Source organism: Rhinolophus sinicus, chromosome 9 (assembly GCF_057876585.1).
Source record: "Rhinolophus sinicus isolate RSI-liver-muscle chromosome 9, RSI-T2T, whole genome shotgun sequence".
Lineage (NCBI taxonomy): Eukaryota > Metazoa > Chordata > Mammalia > Chiroptera > Rhinolophidae > Rhinolophus > Rhinolophus sinicus.
The window spans coordinates 30,225,195-30,243,774 of record NC_142509.1 but is presented as its reverse complement, the minus strand read 5'-3'; the positions used below and the strand labels follow the sequence as shown (position 1 = coordinate 30,243,774).

Genomic DNA, 18,580 nt, shown 5'->3' with positions numbered 1-18,580 from the left:
TTTTCCCAAGGCCTCCGAAAATGGCTGATATTTCCGAGGCTTGAGCACTGAACTCTTCCATGTGGGTCCAGTTTTTCTCTTCAAAAAGCTAGGCTTGATCAGTGGCCCCACATGTGGTACGGTAAATGAAACCCATCGCTTTGTAGTTTTACTGTCACGGTTTAGTTTCCAGACTGAGCTGTACAAAGGCTTATCTGAGAGGTCCCTCCCCACAGGGACCTAGTAGCGGCTCGCTTTCCAAGAGAGCAAATGCAGAGGGCTCTTTGGGGCATCCAGATGGAAGCGTTTGGGATTGTAGGTTGTGCTTCAGAGTTTGTTTACAGCATGGCCATTTAGGTGGTCAGCCACAGCTCGACTCCCAGGAAACCAAAATGGTGTTCCAGAGACGAGACCTCCGTTTCTGTATCATTCAGCTCACTTAGCTCTAGAACAACAGTCAGACCCAGGTGGTCGTGACACTTAGGAGACTAGGAACGCTGACTTTTTCCTCTGAGGCTGGGCTGCCTGATTATGTGCCCATGGCCAGGAGAGGAGCTAAATGCTCAGTGTACGAGAGCTCATGGTCATTTTGACATCCACCTTTGACCACGTGAAGTCCATTTTATTAGTAAGCAATGTTCTTTTCTTTTTAAACCCCTCCGTCTCTGTGGATGAAAAGAACAGACTAGTGACTTGGAATTGGGGCGGGGGCTATCCAAAGTGGCGTTTCATCAGGGCTGTTCTAAATCTGTGTACCAGCTCTCTGACTACTGCTGGGACATCATGGGCTCACCGTCACCTGGAAGGTTCTTTAGGCATCAGAATAGCAGTGTTAGCACTAGAATTTGAAACACAGGAGTTAAAAAATCGTACATGTGGAAACAGGAAGGAATAAGGAATCTACACTTTTCAATGTAGTAGAGGGAGGTCTTGTGGGGTTTTTTCCCAAAGGCTTAAATAGCTATGAGTAGGATTTCCTGAGAGGCACGCCCAGGGTTGTACAGCTTATGTTTTATTTCACAAGTGGGTGAAAGGGGTCAAAGACTGTGAAAAGAATTACATCCTTGGCTGTTACTTAATGGCTGATGCAATTTTTAAAAACCTAGAATCTCCTTTTTTTCTGTTAAAAAACTGAATTTCCAGTGCATTTTCTTCGTACTTTATAAATAACTTGAGGGTGAAATGGACTCTAAAGATACATAAAACTGTCCCAGCTTAAGACAAAAATAGTTTTCGTTCAAATAAGGAAATCAGCTTGATTTAGTTGGCAAGGGTCTAATTTTGCAAGTTTTTGGGGGGCGGGGCAGGAAATAGGCAGAAATGAAAATGGAAGAAAATAGCTCACGTAGCTTGTCACCCTTTCCAGAAAAAAAACACAAACAGAGGATAAGTTAGTTGAGTCTGATGGAGATTAAGAGGCTGATTAGGGTGGAAACTGAGGTATCGCTGGGTTGTGCTTTTCCCGGGCTGGTAGAGAAGGGCTATGACGTGGGGAGGGGCTTGGGGTGGCTTTGCACAAGAGTTTTAATGCTATAGAGCAGTGAGTTTTTTTAATGCAAATTTTGTCTTCTAAACCAAGCGGAAAGAACGAGTAATGTTAGCCGCCTGGTGTCAATTAGGTATTAGGACTGGGTGCTTGAGTCTGTTCCGCTCACCACAGTGTCTTCCAGTGCTCAGTGGGTGTTTAACACGGTATGTTTTGTATTTATCCCGAGATGTACTTTTCTCTTCCTTCTTGTATTTTCTTATCGGTGAAATCAGGATGTATCTTTCACAATGGCGTCTTAAAATTAATTGGCCGAATTTTAAAACGTCACATAAAGTAACAGTGCTTCTTACTGTCAGTGGTGTTTTCAATGAAAGTATGTATTTGTCCAGTGAAGGCAAAAATGAAGTAATAGCTTAGGAACTGGAGCATTAGTGAGAAGCTTCAGTGGGTTAGCAAGAGAAAGTCTGCAGGAAATAGACCACTTGGTTTTTGTTTTCTAATTAAGCTCTGTTTGGGGGTTCACTGGGCATTTAGAATCTGTACATTTATCTCTTCCACCAAATTTGGGGAGGTTTTGGCCATTTCTTCAAATAGTTTTTTCCCTGCACTAATCCCTTTCTCCTCTCCTTCTGGGGCTTCAATAATGTGAATGTGAGACCCTTTGCTATTGTCCTGCAGGTCACTGAAGCTCTGTTCATTTTCTTCCCTAAACTTTACTTTTTGGTCTTCAGATTGCGTCGTGTCTCTTAACTTAACTGCAGGCTCACTGACTGCGCTGTCATCTCCATCCTGCTCTTGAGCCCGTCCAGTGCGGTTTGTACTTTAACGGTTTTATATTTTGTGATTCAAAATTTCCGTTCAGTTCTGTTTCATAGTTTCTACTTCTCTGCTCCAAGTGTCATCCTTTCGTACCATTTTACCTTGACTCATGGAATATAGTTACAAGACCCACATGAAAGTCATTGATGATTCCCAACATTGGGGTGACATTAGGATTGCCACCTGCTCGTCGTTTTTACCTTTGAGAATGGGTCACATTTACCTGGGTTGTTTTTGTTTTGGGGGGGAGGGGTATGTAAGTAATTTTGGATTGTATCCTGGATATTTTGAATGTTGTGTTGTGTCCACTGTGGATCCTATTACATAATCCTCTGGAGATTTTTTTTTTTTAAACAGGTAATAACCCCGGTTAGGTTCAGACTACAAGTCCTGTCTTGCCCTCTGTGGGTGGTGATCTCAGTGTCAGTTGAATTTCCAAAGCCTTTGCCATGCTTCTGTGGCTCTGTCCACACATGAGCCATTCAGGTGGTGGTCAGATGGCAATTCAACCGCATTGAGTTCTCAGAGCCTCTGCTGTGCTGCTTTGGGTCTGTCCTGCACAGCTCAGAGGTGAGCCTGGGATCTTGTGGGGTCCTACACAGTGGGCTCCCCTCCTCCCATTGCCTCTCTTCATCCCTACACTTTCCAGCCTTCAGGGACTCTTTCCCTGGGCCACTGACCAGCATATGGGGATTCTCCCAGAGTTTTACAGTCCTGTGACGAGGGGACTGTCTCTGGGGCAAAGCCACAAAGAAAAGAGGGGGAAAGAGTCCCCCCCCCCCCCCCCCCACACATTCTTTGGATTGCAGAGGCCCCTTTCCTTGGCCTTCAGAAAGACTGAGTTTCTGTTGGAGTTTTAGCTCCTGCATCACCACACAGCTCTGCTACTGGAGCTCACACTCAGGGCAAGACAGAGAAAAGGGGAAAAAATGGGAAACCCTTTCCTCATGTGGCCACTTCCTCCACAATCCACCATCTTGACTTAACTCTCCAGAGTCCTCAGGAATTTGCTGTTTATGTTTTGTCCAGAGGTTTTGGTTGTAGTCGGCAGAAGACAGGCAGTTTGGGGCTTACTCCATCTTGGCCAGAATAGAACTCCCACTTTCTTTTCAGTGGTTTAAATAAACGCCATAGTTGGCAGTAGAGGGCTGTGGTAAACGAGGCCCCTTCCCATTCTGTAGCTCTCGGTCTTCTCATCTGTGATCTGCTCACGCTCTTCTGATGAATTCAGCAGTCTAGAATGGAGACGCTTATTAGGGGTCTGCTGGGAAGAATCAAAATAAGAATGGGGGGTAAGGGCGTATGTCAGCTTGTCAGTGGGTTGCCAAGTCAGCATTCACTGTACCAGAAAGTCCCGCTGCTTTTCCCCCATAATATCAAGTTCATTTTTAACATTGTTAGCAGCTTTATTGAGATAAAATTCACATACCTACAATTCACCAATGTAAATTGTACAATTCAATGTAAAATTCATGAGGTTGTACAAGTTAATTTTAGAACATTTTCATCACTCCAAAGAGAAACCGTGTACCCATTAGTAGTGACTCTCCATTTCCTCCCAACCCTTCCAGCTCTAGGCAATCACTGATCTACTTTTAGTCTCTAGGGATCTGTCTGTTTGGGACATTTCATAGAAGCGGAATTGCCACCGTTTGTGACTGGCGTCTTCACTTAGCATAGTGTTTTTAAGATAAACCTGTATTGCAGTATGGATCACTACTCCATTCCTTTTTGTAGCCAAATAATATTCCATTGTATGAATATGCCCCATTTATTTATTCATCTGTTAATGAACATTTGGGTTGTTTACATTTATTTACTATTGTGAATACTGATCATTCAAGTACAAGTTTTATGTAGCTGCGTGTTTTCAGTTCTCTTGGAGATATATATATATATAGATATAGATATAGATATAGATATAGATATAGATATAGATATAGATATAGATATAGATATAGATATAGATATAAAATGTATATACCTAGGAATAGAATTGCATGGTAACATTATTTGAGGACCTGCCAGACTCTTTTCTGAAGTGGCCTTGCCGTTTCACACTCCCACCAGCAGTGCATAAGGGTTCTAATCTCTCCACATCCTCACTAGTATCTGTTATCCTACTGTCTCTGACTTGAGCTGTCCTAATGGTTGTCCTAAGTGGTGCCTCCTTGTGGTTTGGTTTCCATTCCCCTGACGGCTAAGGGCGCTGAACGTCCTTTCATGTGCTTTTTGGACTCTTTGGAGAAATGTCTATTCAGATCCTTGGCCTATTTTTTAATTGGGTTGTCTTCTTATTTATTGAGTTGTAAGAGTGCTTTATATATTCCAGATACCAACCCCCAGATATGATTTATAAATACTTTCTCCCATTCTGTGGGTTGTCTTTTCACTCTTTTGATGGTATCCTTTGAGGCACAAAAGTTTTTACTTTTGATGAAGTTCAATTTATCTCTTTGTCACTTGTCCTGATGGTATCGTATTGAAGAAGCCATTTCCTAGCCCAGGGTCACAAAGATTTACCCCGATGTTTTCTTCTAAGAATTTTTAAGGTTTTGGCTGTTACAATGAGGTCACAATACATTTGGAGTTCATTTTTGTATATGGTGTGAGGTGGAAGTCCAGCCTCATTCTTTCGCATGTGGATATACCCCTGTCCTAGCGTCATCTGTTGAAAAAACTATTCTTTCCCCATTGAATTGTCTTGGCACCATTGTTGAAAATCAATTGGCCATAAAATCGAGGGGTTATTCTAGGTATACTCATCTGATTAAAATTTAAAAGGATATTAAAGTAAGCTAAATGTTTCCGTGTTTTCACTTTGGGATCATGTGCCTTATTAGCTTGGTGTTATATAAAGCCTCACGCCCACACGTAGTGTCATGGGCTGGCTTGTTATGGACGCAGAATGTTCGATCGAGCAGAGCTGACCCGTGAGGAAACAGGTCCAGGAAGGTTGAGTGATCAGTCTGAAGGCTTTATTACCCTTTATGGGCAATATACAGAGCAAAGCCTCGTTGGATTGAGCTGGGCTGCTTTTCTAGTTGCTGTTTCAAATGAATCATTCGTTAAAGGCCATCATCAGTGCTATATAGATAAAGCTATTGATTTTGGCCTATAAGATTATATTTAAAATCCTCTTTAAAACCTAGGTCCGGTGAGACAAAACAGAATCTTGTATTGATTTCTTTAAAAAAAAAAATACTAGTTTTCTTGATTAATTTGGTCATTTTATTAAAAAGCCTATGTTTTAATGCCTTCTTGCTTGTTCCCTTTATTTTCTGGATAGAAATAGAGCTGAAGGTCAGGTCCCTCTTAATGAAACTGCCGGGCCAGAGTCGGAATAGGCTTCATCTTCACCACCAAGTGCAGTTTCCTGTTATTATATGGGACGATTTAATCCAAAGCAGTGGGAATCGAGCCCTGAGTTGTGACCCCCAATCAAAGAGTCTTAGCACTTAGTTCCTGCCCTGACAAATATAAAGTTGTGGTGTGCTTCTGCTTCTGCTGCCTGCTGTTAGAGAGAGAGTGAGTGGGGCGTAAATGTTGTATCTGCTCCATCTGCAAGTGTTGTAATAAGTTATTCAAAGCTCTTAGCACAGGACCAACCAGAGCGTGCCTCCCTCTCCGTTCCAGCACGTTTTCCTGCCCATCAGATGGATGCTCCTCTGTTGGAGTCTTTGGAAGGTTCTGGTGTCTTTTGTTTTAATTGGCGGGCTAGAGCCGACTCCTATGGTGCGATTTTCATTAGAGAGGGGCTGAAGAGAGGGAGTGTTGGAACAGCCCTCCAAACCCAACCATGAATATTAAACATAATACAATTACAGCTTTCGGACCAATTATTTTTCTTTTCAACGGGTGAAGTTGATGAAATACTCGCTACGATAGGGATTCACAGTACCTACTATTGGCGGCTTTTTATCCCTGGATTCAGTTGTCTTGGCATACTTTGGGGCCCATTTGCTGTGCTACCTGTTTCCCAGTGCTGAGTATTTGATTTGCGTGCTGAGGATACAGGCCTTGCCAGGGTATGCTGCGGTTCAGGTTGGTGCCGCATGCTGTCAGACATTCCAGGCAGACACAGGTCCGTAATGCGAATTCGCACGCTCATGTGGGCTTCGCACACTGGTGTTTGCAGTTTCTGTCTATCGACCAGAAACCCGAGTGATGTCTCTCGAAGGAGATGCCATATAAATGCTTTTCCTTTTTCCTGTGGGGACAAGTTCGAGTCTGTTTTTGTCCCATTTTTGTTTTCCTTGGTTGTACAAAACACACAAATGCTGCATCTTTTGGTATATTTGTTTATTTTGTTTGGAGCCATCCATGCTGGTGTCTAAATACAATAGGAAAACAGATGGCAAACTTTGAACTTCTGGACCAAATTTGTGTTTGCCTTTGTCTCCTTAGCAGCCAAACTGTAAATTATAGAGTATAAATATTCAACAGAGGAGCTCTTTATGAAAATCACCACAGCAGAATAGACCCTTATTAACCAAATATGTGCTGAAAAGTACTTGGGCTAACATTTTCTTTTTCCCCGTCCGTTTCAAGTTCCCGTCAGTCAGCAGTGCGGCCGTCGTAGCTACAGGCAGAGTTGCTTTTACAGCATCGATACCTGCTCTCCCTTCTCTTATCCTCAGATGCCGAAAGAGAAGTGTGTCTGTGCACTAACAGAAGACCTGGGTTTGCCAGGTTCTCTCTGCACCTCTCTAGTCCTCGCTCCCTCATGGGAAATGAGGGCTTGGACAGCATGTGATAGTAATAGAGTCCTTCAGTAATATGGTTCGCCTGGCTGCTTACCTGGTCTCACTGGGAAGAATTCATGGATCTTTCCTTTGTGCTCTAAGATGACATATTTCTAAAATGCTGTTTTCTTTAACACAGAGCACATGTATGGGAGTGTCTGAGGTATGTGTACAGTTTAACAAGTAACAGAATACCTGTGCACGTACCGCCCAGCTTAGGAAAGAGTGTGGCCAGTGCCTCTGAAGCCCCCAGGTACCCCTCCCCATCAGGAGTGAGTTCTTGTTCCTTAAAAAACACGGCAGTGTCTAGAATAAAAGGTAAAAGCTGCCTTTATTCCCCTCATTCTTCAATTGCTATTCTTCCCCAAGGTAACTGCTGTTACCAATTCAAGTACCGTGTTTCCCCAAAAATAAGACCTAACCAGAAAATAAGCCCTAGCATGATTTTTCAGGTTGCCATCCCCTGAACATAAGCCCTAATGCATTTTTTGGAGCAAAAATTAATATAAGACCTGGTCTTATTTTCGTGGAAACATGGTATGTCCTTCCAGAATTTTTTCTTTAATTTTTTTCAGTTTTACTTAAACAGGTAACCTACACATTGAAAACTGAATTCAAAAGCACAAAGACAGATATAGGGAGGAGCTGGACTTCTGGGACTTCTCTTCCCAAGAAGCCTTGTCACCTTCCTCCGCTGCAGTTGCTGGTTAGCGTCCTCCAGGGGTGTACGCCCCCACCTGTCACCGGCTGGCCCCTCGGGTCTGCTCTCAGAGCAGCGTCTTGGTGACGGCCGCCTGTCGTATGTGCAGATCTGCCTCATTCTCTAACGGCTGCTCGGGCTTCCACTGTGGGATGTAGCATAAGTGCTTTAACTAGCACTCGATTGATGGAACTAGTTAATTGTGCCATCCAGATGCATGACAACTAAAATGTTGTTTCTAATTTTTCCTGGCAGTCTAATTATTGTTCCTTCATAGGGAATGTCTTTTTTCTTTAGGTTGCTTTTAAGACTTCTTTTGACCTTTGCATTTTCCCACTTTATTACGATACGCTCAGGTACAGATTTCTATTTATTCTGATTAGTGGTCATTGAGTGTGAGTACGCATGTCTTTCATCAATGGTGGAAACAATGAACTATTTGAATATTGCTTCTCTGCCATACTCTATTTTTTCCTTCTGGGACTTCTTTTGAACATATGCTGAACTGTCCCCTTCTTCCTATCTCTTAACCCCTCATTCACATTTTTCATGTCAATGAAAGGACCTGAGAGTTCTACCAAATGTATCTTTGCTGGGTAGACACGTGGCAAGTGTTGTATTGCATTGTAGTTTTATTTCGTAATTTCTCATTACCAGTGAACTTGAACATCTTACACATGTTTAAAAGCCCTTAGCATTTTTTTTTCTGTGAACTGTTTTTTCTTATCTTTACTCTCTTTTTAATATTGGATTCAGTCCTTACTATCGATTTCAATGAATTTTTTTTAAAAGAAATTAGCCAGTCCATTCTGTTGCCAACATTTTCTCCAGTTTATCATTTGCCTTATGATTTTTTTTCCCCCTGATGTGGGAAAAACTTAAACAGTTTTATATAGTTAGTTACCCATATTTTCCTTTTTGACTGCTGTGTTTTTTCGTTTTGTTTTTTTATGTTTAGAAAGGCCTTATCCCTAGTCTGAATATTTAGAGTTTAATTATGTTTAACTTTTTGTTTAACTCTTTGAGCCATCTATAATTTATTTTGATATAATGTACATGGTAGAACTCTAAGATGAGAAAGTTATTATACGGTATTTTGCCTTTAATTGCTATTACAAGTGGGGTCTTCGGTTACACTTTTAAAACTAGTGGTTGTTTGTACCTAAGACAGCAATTAATGTTGACATTAATTTACATTTGATTCTGAACTACCTTGGATTGTCATCTCTAGTGATAAATTTATCTACCTCTCATTTTCTTTCAGTTATATCTAATTTTTAAAAACAATGAAATAATAGTAGTAAAAATAGATCACTATTTTTTAAAGACTTTTCATGAGGAATAAGTGTTATACTTCATCAAATTTTCTTTCAGCATCCATGGAAGTTGCCATGTGTTTGTTACAATAATGTGAATTATACTGATACCCTAAATGGATTCCTCTTGTTTGCAGAGTATTGCTATGGATTCTATTAGTTAATGTTTTATTCAGGTCTTAGGCTTGATACAGATCTGTAACTGTCATTCATCGCGCTGTCATTATCAGTATCTTGGTACTAGAATGCTGGCTGTATGCAGAGTTTGGAAGTGTTGGCCCTTTCTGTGGAGCAGTGGCCACAGCCCTGGGGTGGCTGTTCCTTCCAGGCTGGGCCGGTTTCACTGGTTCTTTTTTTTGCAGGCACAGTTGTTGCTCGACAGCTTTCCAAGTTTGTGATTTTACCTATTTGGCTTTTCTGTCCCTAAGGGGGTCAGTTTTGGTAATTCTTATTTTCCTAGAAAGTCATTTATTCATCTATGAGTACATTTTCATATTTGGAGATTTAAAATACCTCAAGAAATAGAAAACCCGAGTAGATTATAATGACTAAAGAAACTGAGTTACTAAAAGCAGCGGGAGTGGGGCCGGGGGATGCTACCTGCGAAAAAGAAATTAGGTCCATGTAGGTTTTTTGTTTTTTCCTGGCAAGTTTGCCCAGTGAGTGAACTAGAGCCTTCATCATTGTAGAGTACTCTCATCGAGTGCTTTTTGCTCCGAAATCCCTTTCCCGGTATTAAAATGATCATCTCTCTTCCTTGTCACCGCAAACATGCCTTTTGTGTGTAGCATATAATGAGTTTTGCTTTGTGACCCATTGGAAGCACTTTTCGTTAATAGGTGGGTTTGTCCTGTGTGCATCTGTTGACCCAACACTCACGTTGGGTCTTCAGCCATCTGTTTCCTTGCACTACATTCAGCATTTGTTTTACACGTTCGTACTACACGGCCTGTGGGCTGGCGCCTCACAGGTCTTCGGGATTTTGCTATTTCACTTTCTTTCAGAGAGTATCCATGGGTAGTTCACTTTGAGTCCTTTTCTGTTAAAAGAAAACAAAAACAGACTCTTAATTATGCCTTCAAATTTGGTGAGCTAAGGTACAGAATTTTCGGTTTAAAGTAATTTTCTCTCTGAGCTCTGAAGAGTGGGTTTGTGGGTGCATGTATCTATAACTAAGAGGTTAGGGCAGGGAACATGGTTCAGCTAGTTCCTTCTCACCACATTTTTTTGTGTGAAGCACGTTTTTGGTCACATTTAACGCATTAGCATTGTGTGCCCAGCTCCCCAGCTAAATGGTGGGGGGCCTTTTCCTTTTTGACATATAGCACAGCGTCTGTTCACTTCCCCTGTACATAAATTTTGCCACATTCAATTTTAGCTCTTGTGGCTTATTTCAGCAACTAAGTATGTTAGTGTTTCTGGTGGATAAGAGATTGCTGTTACACTTAGTCAACTATAGGTGCTCACTTTCCAGATTTCAATAAGATGGTGATACCTTACAAAGCTGAGTTAAATATGTGAAAAGTGTCATTTTCCCAACCAGGTAAGGGTTTGGGCTGCAGACAGGAGTAGCTGGTTTACCTCTTGCTCTTACCAGAATATTATACCACCAGCAACATTTCCGTGCTGAGAGTTAAACTCGCCATGTGGACAGCCTTCACAGGCTGACGCCATGAGGGGCACAGTACCAGTCAGATGTCAGTGTCCCTCTCCGTGGATTTGTCCCCAGAACAGGTGTCTCCCCTGTTGAGCAGATAAAGTGAGCGACAGGGCAGCTAAGTGATTTGTCCTGAGTCTCTCTTCTGTGTGCTATTAAATCATTCTGATTCAACAGTCATGGATACTCTAAACTACAGTGGTACCTCGGTTTTCGAATGTCTCCATTGACGAACATTTTGGTTTATGAACGCCGTAAACCCGGAAATAAATGCTTCGGTTTTTTAACACAACTCAGAAATCGAACATGTCACATGGCTTCTGCTGAGTGCAAGATCCTGAGGCCTAACTGTCGGCTGTTTTCCAACGTTTCAGAAGTCATGGATTACGTTAGAAAACCAAGGTACCACTGTAGTTCGTTGCTATCGCCTCCTGGCTTCCTATGACAGTCTACTAAGAAGGAGATAACGTTTTACATCAGCATTTGGTTGTTTGCAACCGGAAGGGTTTCATATTCTTTGTTTTCATAGGCTTGTTGTGCACAGAGCAGCACAGCTGAGGAGGAAGCTGTCATCTCCGGCTTTACATCTAACCCCTGTGCTCGTTGGCCTTCCAGGGTGAGGATCCATGACCTGCGCACTGACAAAATCGCCTTGTCACTCTCTGCCCACCAACTTGGAGTCTCTGCAGTCCAGATGGACGACTGGAAGATCGTCAGCGGAGGCGAGGAGGGCCTGGTCTCCGTGTGGGATTACCGGATGAACCAGAAGCTGTGGGAGGTACATTCCAGGTAAGGCTGTTTCGCGGTGTTTTCAGTAATCACAGTATTGCTAATGCTGGTGAACCGCTGAGACGTGCTATCATCCATCCTCACCATAACCCCTCGAGCTGGCTGCTGGCATCTCCATTTTCCAGATGAGGAAACAGGCTCAGAAATGGAGCTGGTCATTAGAGAGACATTTCCTGTCTTACATTGTTCAAAGTGCTGTAATTCATACCCAGCTCAGGTACAGACCGTATGGGACTCCCCCATTGAGGTGCAGGTGCGCTGCAGGCCCCCCTCCCACAGGTGGCAGGCAGGGCTGGCCCAGGCCCACCTTCTTCCACTTCAAAACGTCTCGACCTGCATGATGTGATTTTCTGCCCATTTCTTGGACTTTCCTTACACTGTTTAGAAGGGCACTTAGTACTCAAAGTGCTTACGCTTGGATCAGCTGTAGCTGACCTCAGGTCACCCCCACCTTACCCATGTCACCTGACAGGCCTCCAGTGGGGAACCCTGCTCTTGAGGCAGGTGCCCCCCCTCCACTGTAACGATGTTCTGGGGCCAGCCAACTGTGAGCATAATAAAGGAGGGCATACCAAGGTGGCAGGGTCGGTAAGTGTGACCTGAGACGTATCCCCACTCAAACCATGCTAAAACAGACCTATGAGAAGACAGCACAGTCTCCATTTTAAGCGCAGGGTCAAGTACAAGAGGTGGCAAGGTTCAAAGAAGACTGTGGTTTCTTCCATGCAGGGCAGTGCTAGCGAGTGCCTCAGCCAGCCACGTTTATCCGTCCAGAGCCCTGGATGAAGTCTACACCACCAGGCCCCTTCCTGTCCCGTCCAGCCCTGCCCAGCACCCTGTCACCCTGTCTTACTTGGCCCACTGCGGCATACGCCCTTTTTCTGACCTCTGTGGTGATGCACAGCATTGCCACCAGGTGGCGCCAAATGGCAACTAAAACTCCCACACGGAGTCCCAGAAATGTTTGCCTTTAAGGAAACCCTTCTATTTAAAAAAGCTGGCTCAACCTGGCCCCTAGGACAGCTCCTGACCCGGGGACTGCCACCAGCCCCTCTCCCAGTTCCCATCAGCAGCGCGTTTAGTTCACTAGGCCTGCACTCCAGCAGATCTCGTTTTTCTCTCCCTGAAAAGCTGCATGCCTGTGGATGAGTCATTCAGGTGAAGCTAGGGTAAGTAAGGTCTTCCCAGAACTGTCGTCCTGTCCCAGCATTTGCCTCCCTAACTCATTTGTGAATGCACATCAGTTGTTACCACCAGTTAGTGGCTTGTCCCGCACGCGGGCACCGTTTCCACCAGAACAAGGCTGATGCTCCCTCTTCGGTCTCCTGCTCAGGATCCATGAGCTCTCTCAGGTTCTCGCCTGTCACTCCGCGGCTGTGACCCTCTTCTGAGCTCCAGGCCAGCTGTCACTTGGTCAGCTTCCTGTCCGGCCCCACTTTAGCCTCTTCTGCCAAACTCCAGGTCCTCCCACCCCTCCTCCAGCAGCTCTCGCTTGTGTGCCCCTGCCTCTCCCTGGTTCCATCAGTCAGCCAGGTGCAAGCTGGGGACTGAGTCCTAGTCTTTCCCTTCTGTCTTCCTTGAGTCTTCTTCACACCTGCCCTTTGCTTTCCAGTCCTCCTGCCTCCCTGGGCTCCTTGCAAAGCCCCCCAACAACACTGTCCTCCAGCTGCTGCTGCAAACCCTGGACTGACAGTGCTCAGCTCCCCTTCACTCTCATTACTCTCTTGAGAGTCCTCTGCTCTGGCCACGAAGCCCGCGCCCGGCCGGCCCTGGCTGAACAGACTCTCCCCCCTCTGCCACCCTGTGGTCTCCTGTTCCTCCTCCCCAGTGCCAAATCCTGTGTCCCATCTTTGTGGCTTGTGACATCTCTCATGCTCTGGAAACATGGGCTGTGTTTTGTGGGAACATACCTTACTTTCTTTAACTAGTTGGGCAGTTCTCTGGTGGCAGCGTCTGCTTGCGTTGGACATCTTCTTCATCCTGAGTCTCCTGGCTCCGTGCTGTGATCATAGTAGGCACTGGATACAAGTTTCTGGAATGAGCAAAAAACCTTCACTGCGTAGATTTCAAGCAACTTCATTCCAAGATTTTCTGAGTGTGCTTTTACAACCCAGCATGCATGTGTCACGTGTAGCCCTGACTTTAGGTCTAGGGGACCTTCTGTGGATCACCACTAATTAGCCTGCGCGTGGGGACCTGGCTTGGAGAGCTAGAGTGACTTGTCCAAGGCCAGCGGGGCGGGTCAGGAAGGGAGCTGTTCTCTACGGCGTGCTGCCTGCCGAGTTTATCCTTTTATGTCCAAAACACACCACGTTGTTGGGACGGTTGGCCAGAATGCATAAGGGGTGTTTGGACTTGTTCAGAGTGGTGCCCAGAGTGTGGCCTGGCTCAAACGAGCTTTGGGAACCCAGGCAAGACAGCCCCTCTGGGGTCCCCGTTTCCTCCTCTGTAAACGAAATGCCTGGTGTAGAGGGTTTGGAGTCCCTTGCGGCCAATGCAGGAGGTGCTCGTTGCGGTGGGACTTCCCTTTACGAGCGTCCTCTCTCCCCTGTGTTCCAGACACCCCGTCCGTCACATCGCCTTCAGCAGCCACAGCCTCATCACGGCCAACGTGCCCTACGAAAAGGTGGTGCGCAACTCCGACCTGGACGGCTTCGCCACGCACAGGAGGTCAGTGGGCGGGGCTGGCCTGGTAGCTGTTCAGAAAATTCAGTTCAGTTTGATTTTAGTCATAGAACCCACCGTGCCCTTGTTCCCTATGGACATGCTCTCAGACACAGCGAAATACAGACGCAGTAGAGGGAGTGATGTAGCAAATCACACGTGCTGAGTGCCTGGGTCAGTGTTTGCCCCAGTAGCTCCCACTTCTGCAGGACGACTGCATGGGGTGGGGACACAGAAAGCGGGGCTGACCATATGTGCTGAGAGCCCGTCAGAGGGCTGAGGGACCTGGTGGTTAGAGTCCTCGTCACAGTGGTGGAGCCCTAGCCTCACTCACACTTGAGTCCCCAGTCTGCTGGGTGACTCAGGGTCCTTTTCTTATTAGACTCTTGGCCTGGCTTCTGAGCAGCCGCTTTGGGAGGTGCCTCGCCTCTCAGCACATAATTCCCTCCATCACACTTGTCTGCCTGCCTGTTTAGCTCTAGTCCCGGAATTTTGAGTATCAGATACACTGGGCCCAAAGGACACCTCTGTTACAGTGAGTCGCTCTCCTGTCTCACGGAGATGCCTGCTGCAAAGGCAGAAGCCCCAGGGGCAAGGCCGGCCCTGCCCACTGACCCTGTGGCCATCTCGCTGCTCTCCCCAGACACCGGGGGCTGATCCACGCCTACGAGTTCGCAGTGGACCAGCTGGCCTTTCAGAGTGCCCTTCCCGTCTGCCGTTCATCCTGTGACACCATGGCGGGCCACAACTACGACCTCGCGCTTGCTTTTCCCTACGACGGCATTTAGGGAGCAGCCTCATCTGGGCGCGGGGAGAAAATGGCAAGAACCAGCTCTACAGCCCTGAAAACAGAGGCGTGCTGCACCAGGTTTTAAACGTACCCCCACATTCCTGAACTGCCTTCGCTTTTCTCTCGAGGCCTGCGGGCAGCTGCAGTTCGTCAGGCCTCGCTCATGGCTCTGTGCCCCATCAGACACTGATGACTCAGAGAGATACCTCCTTCCCCCGCTACACACACATACACACACACACATACAGACACATGCCTCGCCCTGAATCCACCCCCTACCTGTCTCAGGTGACACCCCCAGCCATCCTTCTGGCTCCTCGGGCCCAGTGGGGCTCCCTTCTCTCCTGGATGCCTTGTGGGTCACCGACAGCACCATGTACACTACAGGGCAGGGCTGCAGCTCCACCTGAGGCCCAGCATTGTCACTGTGAATAGGCCCTTCTGGGCCCTGCCCGGCCTCCCGGCCACCTTTCCATTCTCCACACCTTTTCCTCTTTGGGGCCTTTGGATGTGCTGGTGTCTGAGTCTACAAGGCCCCAACGCCCACGCATTCTTTGGACCTGAGATCAAGTATTCACTCAGAGTGGTCTCTGACCCCCCCCGACCCCCCACCCCAGTGTAAACCTGCAGTAGCACTACCTTCTCCTCAGAGCTTCTACCACAGTTTATAATTATATATTTATACCATTATTTCATTCATGACTATTTTGCTTACTATGGTGTCTACAACGTGTGATCCAAAGTATATATTTTCTACATATTCATTGGCTAAACAGCCATCTTCTACAAGGAGTGAGTAGGGGAAGAGCTATCAGAGGAACCATCACGTTAAACCACTAAGAGAAAGCAGGACAACACTAGAGAACTGTTCAGTTTGATAAATAGCTTCCATTTCCAAAGGATTCAGAGGGCAAACCATTGCATTCCTCGAGATTTAGTGTTCCCAGCAGCAGCCACCTAATACACCTTTAGAATATCAAAGCAGAAACAGAACTACAAAGAGAAACAAAGTCCATGCTCATAGTGGGTAAGCAACAGATCAAATCAGTAAAAATATTTAAGCATCAGAAGGATTTACTTAATTTACAAGCTTGATCCAACAGCTGTATATAGAATTTTGTAACTTTTCAAATACCTGTAGACCATGCACAAAAGATGACCATGTATGAAGACCACCAAAAAAATCCCAGATTGCACAAAGTTTGATATGTACAGGCCAGATTCAGTGACCTCCCTGCCCCCCAGCCCTCAATGCACTAAAAGTAGAAATCAACAAAAAGCTAAATATGGAAACAAAAAAACACCTACCGGCAAATGCCAAACACTCCTGAATTAAAGAGGGAAATCAAAATGGAAAATAGGCACTCTCTATCTCTAGACCAGGGTGACAGTGAAAGCACAAAACCCAGAACAGGACTGGGAGAAACAGTAAGCTGTCAGCTCAGAGAGCTTGGAAAGGTAACAGTGATCCCCAAGAAGGTAGAAGGAAGGAGTTAAAGGATAAAAAACACACGAGTGAAGTAGAAAACCAACCAACAGTCACGTTTCAGAAAGCCCCGCAGTTTTTTTCAAAAGACAAAATACACAATTCTTGCTCAAGTAGAAAAACAGTGGGCACAAAGGACCGCCAGGAACAGGAAAGGAGACAACTACAGACACAGAATAAGCATTTTCAGTGCGGAGACAGTGTGACTTTTCTACTGTACATGAGCATATAAAATTGGGACATGCGTGCCATCATTTGAGCCCTAGACCCCTGAGTCGTGACGGTTTTGGAAGGTTTTCCAGATTGCTTAAGATATCCAGTTGTTCAAAATCCACGTCCAGCTGGATAGGACAGAAGCGAGAGCTGCAGCACTTCTCAACCCAGGGAGCACTGCTTTCTCTCAGACTGCCCCTCTGGGGGCGGCCACACTGTCAGGGCGGCGTTCTGCTTCCTTTCAACCAAATTACTTCATACACGAAGCCAGTCTGCATTTAGCATATGAAGTATTTAGTGTCATTGGCATATGGTGGCCTGACCCCCTGGTGACCTCGCTCTATAAGGTTTTCATCTCTCATAGTCTTAATGCAACTGGACCAAATTATTTTTCTTTTAAGAAGCAGTCCTTTCCAGTCAAATTTCATAGTTCATTTTGCTTTCCTAGCTTGGCAGCAATTTAAGATAATTGAAGAATTTAAAAGCCATCAGACCCAGAAAAATTTTACTAAAATTAAAAATAGTTTTAAACTATTCTTATTCACTGCCAGCAGCTGGTCCGGTGTAAAATGTTACAAGTGCAGGGTTCCCCCCACCCACCCAACCTGTTTATAACGTATGTCCCATTCATGAAAAATGCCTGGGTTTTGTGAAGCAGAGTTTATCGGACCCAAATCGTAATCTAAGCACACCACCCTCAGCCACTGTTTCCTGCTGTAAATTTTCCATCCTGGAAGAGAACGGCCTGATGCGGGAAGGATCAAAGTTCCTTTATTACATAAACCAACATTTACCCAGCAACAAAAAAAGTCTCGGCCCCATCTGCTCCTCCTGCCTTACCTGTCTTCCCGTTGGCTATTTTGAGAGAGCTTCTTCACAAGTTCTGAGTTGGTAGTGGATTTATCGTCTCCTTTTCTTCTTGTCGTCTTCTGCTTCTCAAATTTTTCCCCCCGATGTCTCCCCTACAGACAGAAGAGTCTCAGATACACTTTGGGGGGGGGGGGCGCATACCCCAGGCCCTACTGTCTTGTCGCAAAACATTGTATGACTTCTGCCTTCTGCTTTCTGCTTGATAATACGTCTGTGTGGGTTCTAATATTAAATTCTTAAAATTTATTTATTGCTCAAGTGATTTGTCACCTGGCACACACTTCCGCTCTCCCCCCACTCCTGCCAACGCAAACGTCACCCTGAATGGTGGCCTGGTTTTGAAGTCCACAACTGAGTAGTTTTTCCCAGAACCACCTGGGATCCCAGCCTAGGATCCCGGAAACCCACAACACTAAACATGTGAAATTGTGCATCAGGGCATTTTCTGAGAATTCCATCTCTGCCTCTCAATTGTGCTTTTCAATCCAAGCCATGCCTTGGTGCAGCCATTGCTCAGGCAAGAATTGATGTTTAAAAGATTCCAGGACGTATTACCTTCCTCTGTCAAGTAGAAACCTCAGCCTGGCTGACTGGGTTTCCACTGATCAGAGGAAATACTGAATTTCCCGAAGATTAGAGTTTTGGTCCTTTCCGAAAGGGAAAGCTGACAATCCCCAAGACGAAGTCTTCTTCCCCCATATCCCCCTCGAGAACTAAAGGCCCCAAATTTAAGAGGCTAGTGCTTCCCACTCTATTTATGACAAACCCTGGCCACTACAAACCAACTTTGCCCAACATTATAGAGGAACGGCTTCCCCTGGTGAAGGCCCAGCCTTCTCGTGAGAGCCATCCGGTGGCGTGCCATTACGGGTGGCCCGTGACTGGGCTTAGACAGGAGCCATCGCCTCCCTCCTGCCTTGGGGTCTTGGCTTTGGGGCGCAGCTGCGGCAGCCCTGCGCGTCTGGAGCTGGCCAGCCTGGGCCGCTGAGCTGAGAACCACGCTTGCCTCACCCCGCGCGGCCAGGCCAGATGGTTACCTGGCGACGGCTGCAGGGGCCTGCGG

The 18,580-nt window shown here is 45.8% G+C and overlaps 1 protein-coding gene and 1 long non-coding RNA gene across 6 annotated transcripts in view; one reads left to right on the top strand and one right to left on the bottom strand.

Moving 5' to 3' along the window:
• Positions 1-15,647, top strand: part of FBXW8 (F-box and WD repeat domain containing 8) — a 106,830-nt gene extending 91,183 nt beyond the window's left edge. For 2 of the 3 annotated variants that reach the window (XM_019753955.3, XM_019753956.3), the window contains exons 9-11: positions 11,321-11,494; positions 14,054-14,164; positions 14,802-15,647. In XM_019753955.3, the coding sequence (XP_019609514.2) occupies positions 11,321-11,494; positions 14,054-14,164; positions 14,802-14,946 (430 nt within the window). In that variant the 3' untranslated portion in view covers positions 14,947-15,647. Of the gene's footprint in view, positions 1-11,320; positions 11,495-12,625; positions 12,754-14,053; positions 14,165-14,801 lie in introns of those variants that run through there. The other variant, XM_074321827.2, reaches the window with a different exon arrangement.
• Positions 7,347-17,627, bottom strand: LOC148757329 (uncharacterized). Of its 3 annotated transcripts, none has more exons than XR_016022400.1 (3): positions 17,488-17,627; positions 10,643-13,526; positions 7,347-10,087 (listed from the first exon to the last, which is right to left on the bottom strand). It is a non-coding gene; the product is annotated as an uncharacterized LOC148757329 (long non-coding RNA). The 3 variants fall into 3 exon arrangements; XR_016022401.1 differs by having other exon boundaries at positions 7,347-10,791; positions 13,405-13,526; XR_016022399.1 differs by having other exon boundaries at positions 7,347-13,526.
• Positions 17,628-18,580: the final 953 nt, after the last annotated feature.